Source organism: Gossypium raimondii, chromosome 11 (assembly GCF_025698545.1).
Source record: "Gossypium raimondii isolate GPD5lz chromosome 11, ASM2569854v1, whole genome shotgun sequence".
Lineage (NCBI taxonomy): Eukaryota > Viridiplantae > Streptophyta > Magnoliopsida > Malvales > Malvaceae > Gossypium > Gossypium raimondii.
Window position 1 is genome coordinate 3,054,151 of NC_068575.1, and position 4,522 is coordinate 3,058,672.

At 29.8% G+C, this 4,522-nt stretch overlaps 1 protein-coding gene across 1 annotated transcript; it reads left to right on the forward strand.

Moving 5' to 3' along the window:
- Positions 1-3,506: 3,506 nt before the first annotated feature.
- Positions 3,507-4,282, forward strand: LOC105801650 (norbelladine synthase). Its single transcript, XM_012632861.2, has 2 exons — positions 3,507-3,706; positions 3,826-4,282. Exons 1-2 carry the CDS (start codon positions 3,523-3,525, stop codon positions 4,128-4,130), a joined length of 489 nt encoding a protein of 162 aa, XP_012488315.1. The 5' UTR covers positions 3,507-3,522; the 3' UTR covers positions 4,131-4,282.
- Positions 4,283-4,522: the final 240 nt, after the last annotated feature.

Genomic DNA, 4,522 nt, shown 5'->3' on the forward strand with positions numbered 1-4,522 from the left:
CCCTTTTCGGATCGGGTCGGGTCGCGCTAGTCAGGGACAATACGATGTCGTTTCAGCGCCTATAGCCCCTACTCAAAACAGTACCGTATGGTACCCCTATTTAAATAAACTTTTCCCCAAAAATAACATTTGCAACCCTAAAAATAAAAAAAAACCTTAATATTTCTCTGCTAGGGTTTCGGCTTTAGCTTCTACGCCGTCGTGCCTCCGCCATGAGTCCACCATGAACGGTGGTCGGAATCTCACCCTAAAGCTTGAAGGAGCGCACGCGCGCAGAGGCGCAGCACGCTCGGGGGAGACCCTGGTTACTGCGGCGCTAGATGCTACTGTTGCTGCCCTAGGGTTTCAGAAACTGTTTTGGGCATTTGGGCCACATTGTAATTGGGCCATTGTTTTTAGATTGGGTCTGAGGTTTGGGTTTTATAATTTGGACTGAATTAGGTTTAGGCTCATTTTTATTGTAAATGGACTGGACGTTTATTATCTATTTTTCTTGGTTTTTTTTATATTTCAATCGGGCCCGGGCAAATTGGGCCGATTACAATAATGTTATATCAACTAAGTGTTGAGTGTAATGATAAAACATAATAATACATTTTTAAGGAGAGATGTTGGTTCGAACCTATAATTTTGTAGACCTACGTGTTGTTTAGATGACCACATGTTGTTTAGTTATTCTATTGTAATTTGGTTAGATTAGTGGTTAATTAGAATATGTTCGTAAACCATTAAATGGAAATTAAAATGTTCACCATTTAATTTTTTAATTTGTGAATCTCCTAAGTTATTGAGTAGCGGTGTAGCTTTAGATCCGAGAGACAATAAGTCATTTTTATTAGGAACAAGTCTTTTTCAAGGATTCTATATAAATTTCTATATGATATGAAACTGATATAGTTAACTTTCAGAAAAATCTAACAGACTAAGGGTCTGTTTGATTGACGGAATTGATTTTCCGGAAAATCATTTCCAACTTTTCCAGCGTTTGATTGGCGGAAAACTAATGGAAAATGAACTCCAAAACAAGGGAAAATGGGTTACATTTTAGGAAAAATGTCTTACTCTTTCAATTTCCGTAAGACATTTTCCGTGCTCTCTTCTCAGTCGCCTCCTTCATTCCTTCCTTCATTTCCGTAGAAAATCGCTTCATTTATCGATTTTCCAAGAACTTGTTTTTTAATTATTCAATACTTGTTTTTTAACACAATTACAAATAATTTATTTGATGTTAGTTTTTTCAATTTATAACGATTAATATTGTAGCTTAATAATTGAGTATTATTATAAATAAATCATTGCAATATATGTAAAAATAATTTAAAATATAAAAATTTATTAATATATATTAATATATGTAAAAACAACTTTTCCGAAAAATATTTTCAAAAATCGCAAACAAGAGAAAATATTTTACAGATTCAATCAAACACCGAAAATATTTTCCAAGAAATCATTTTTGAGAAAAGTAAAACATTTTCCGAAATCATTTTACGGAAAATATTTTCTTGGCAATCAACAGAACCCTAAGTCCTTTTACTTGGTATAGAATTTCATGTTGATTTTACTTTTCAAGATCTGATTTATTTCCCATTTTATTGAAAATTAAAATCTTCAAATTTTATGTTTAACTTTTATCCAAAATTATTCAAAATAAAATAAAAAAACATCATATTAATAAATTAATGAAATAATGAATTCTAAAAATAAATATTTATTATTATCAAATAAAATAATAGGATAATATTTGATACACTCACAGTAGATCCTATGCGCAGTTAGTAAACCACATTAAACCACCTCAATAGAATAAATATTTGAGGAATTATAAATAAATATTTTCATCTTTTACTGGGTGTATTGACGACATTGAAAATTTCTGTAAAATTCTAAGCAGAAAATGATAGCAAATTATTGCAATTTAGGAATTTATTTCGTTAAAGACTTTTCGCATCTCTTTCCCATATATGCATCAATTTTACGAAAAGAAGATTTGAATGAGTGATGGCAAGAAAAATCCAGTTTGAACACTTATATATATAAACTCTTTAAAATAATTATTATGGATGATGTGGTGAAAATGGTCCATAAAATATAAATTAATTTTAATTCTTAAACTGATTTTTGAAATAAATTATTCAGTTAAAATATTTACATTTTTCTTTTAACTTTTATTCAAAATTATCTAGAATAAAATAAATAACATCATATTAATAAAATTTTCTCTATTTTTTTGAAGTCTTTTCCGGCTTTCATGGTCAACATTCAACACCAACTAAAACTTTAAACCATGACTATGGAAGGAGATATACTTTTAATTTTTCAACTATTTATCGTGTGGATCTAATTAGCTGTTAGCATGGCAAAATATCAATACAATATGTATAATTTGTTAGTTACAGATTATTTTTTAAAATAGGTTGATATATATACTAGTATATATAAATTTTTGTATAAAAATATCAATACAATATGTTACAAAATTTCAGTTCCGTTTGCGGAGTTAAAAAAATTTTCACCAAATAATTACATTTTTATTAAATAAAATGACGAATGAAATTTGATACCCTGAATTATTATGGTCAAAATGGTGGGGTTAATATTTTTTTTTTTAAAAATACTCATTCCAACTTCACGTAGGAATATATTGGGTTAGAAATCAGAGGCGATTCGCCCCGTCCCCCTAAAATGAAAAATTATCATTTAGGCCCTCTAAATTTTTTTAAAATTTTAAATTAATAAATGTAAAATTACACTTTGGCCCCCTCTAAAATTATAAAAATTAGATTTAATCCTTTAAAAATTATAAAGATATAGGCTATAAAAAATTAGAATTTCATTTGGCCCCCCCTAAACAATTGTTCTGGCTTCGCCCCTGTTAGAAATGTGTTTTTAAGAGAAATTCATGTAATCGTTTTAATCAATATAGCTAAGGATGTTAATTATTTGGGCTAACTAATATCATTATAAAAATAGAGGATCAAGTTATGTCAAATTAAAATGTAAAGACTAAATCTCAAATGTGAGCATAATAGAGAGATCAAAACTGCAATTTTATAATTATCTTAAAATAACTAAAAATAAAAAGAGTTGTGTCATTAGTTAGTCCAAATAATTAGCATCCTTAATATTTTTAGTACATGATGTGCATCTTTTAATAACATTTATTCCAATTCATTATGCAAAAATATTTTTTGATAGAATAGTATTTTTAATAGATTAAAATTTAATCAAAATAGCTAAAGGTGTTAATTAGTTGGACTACGTAATGTTATTATAAAAGTAGAGAATTAAAATATAAAGATTAAATCTTAAATGTGAGAATAATAAAGGGACCAAAACTGAAAATTTACCATTATAATTATAATTATAATTATAATTATAATGGCTAGAAAGGAAAAAGTCTACAACATTTTCCAATAAAACGTGAAAGGACGGTGCAACAATATTCCAAGTAGAAGACAAATGTGTGCTTTCTATATATATATAGCAGACAGCTGATCAGTAAGTAGGAGAAACTAAAAAATGAAGGGCCATCTCTCACATGATTATCTTTTGGAGGTTCCGGCAGCCGTCGTATGGGACACCTACCGTGGCCTCGAGCTCGGAAAACTAGTCAATCAAATGTTTCAAGATGTTGTGGGAATGATCGAAGTTGTTCACGGTGACGGAGGCGTTGGAACTATTTTAAAGATCACATTCCCTCCTGGTAAGTATGACTATGATGTACATATGTTGTAGGGTTCGAATAGATAATTCGACCTTTTAATAAGTCTTTAGAGTGGGTTTTTTTTTTTATATATAATCGTGGCATTGAAATTGATATAGGAACATTGGGATTGAGCTATATGAAGGAAATATTTACAGAAGCTGATGATGAACAACGGGTGAAGGAAAGTGAAATCATCGAAGGAGGATTCAAAGATTTTGGATTTGAGGTTTATCGTTATCGCTTTCAAATCATTGAGAAAAATGGTGAATCATCTATTATCAGGTCATCGGTGGAGTACGAAATAGATGACAAGCTTCAAGAGATTGCTTCCCTTGCCACTACCAAGCAAATGGAAGCATTGAATGAAGTTGTTGGCAAACATCTCAAACAAAAATGGGATTCCTCTAATAAGAAACCTTAATGTCTTCTCTCCATGCAATTACCAACTTTTAAGAATAATGAGCTTAAATAGTTCAAGCAACCTCGATGTTTGAACTTTATTGTACCGTTTCTTTTGTATCGGTAAAATTATGGATAATATATAAATAAGATTGCAGGAGCAATTCACTGCCACATGCATCGCTATCGAAAGACTTCAATCTTGAATCTTAAGCTGCTAACGAAAAACTTCAATCACTTGCTCGTTCGGGTTATTGATGATGCTTTTTAATATATTTTAATCATATAATACTTGACATATTTTAACTCCACAAGAGAAGTTAAAAGACTGTCCTGTGTACTTAATTGATAATTCAAAGAATAGAATAGGTTATGATTTTTTCAACCCTTTTGTGAAATTTAAAAAATCGTTCA

Coding starts and splice junctions, on each gene's coding strand:
- LOC105801650 (XM_012632861.2), top strand. CDS start 3,523: ATGAAGGGCCATCTCTCACATGATTATCTTTTGGAGGTTCCGGCAGCC. Junction 3,707..3,825: donor AAAGATCACATTCCCTCCTG/GTAAGTATGACT, acceptor AAATTGATATAG/GAACATTGGGATTGAGCTAT.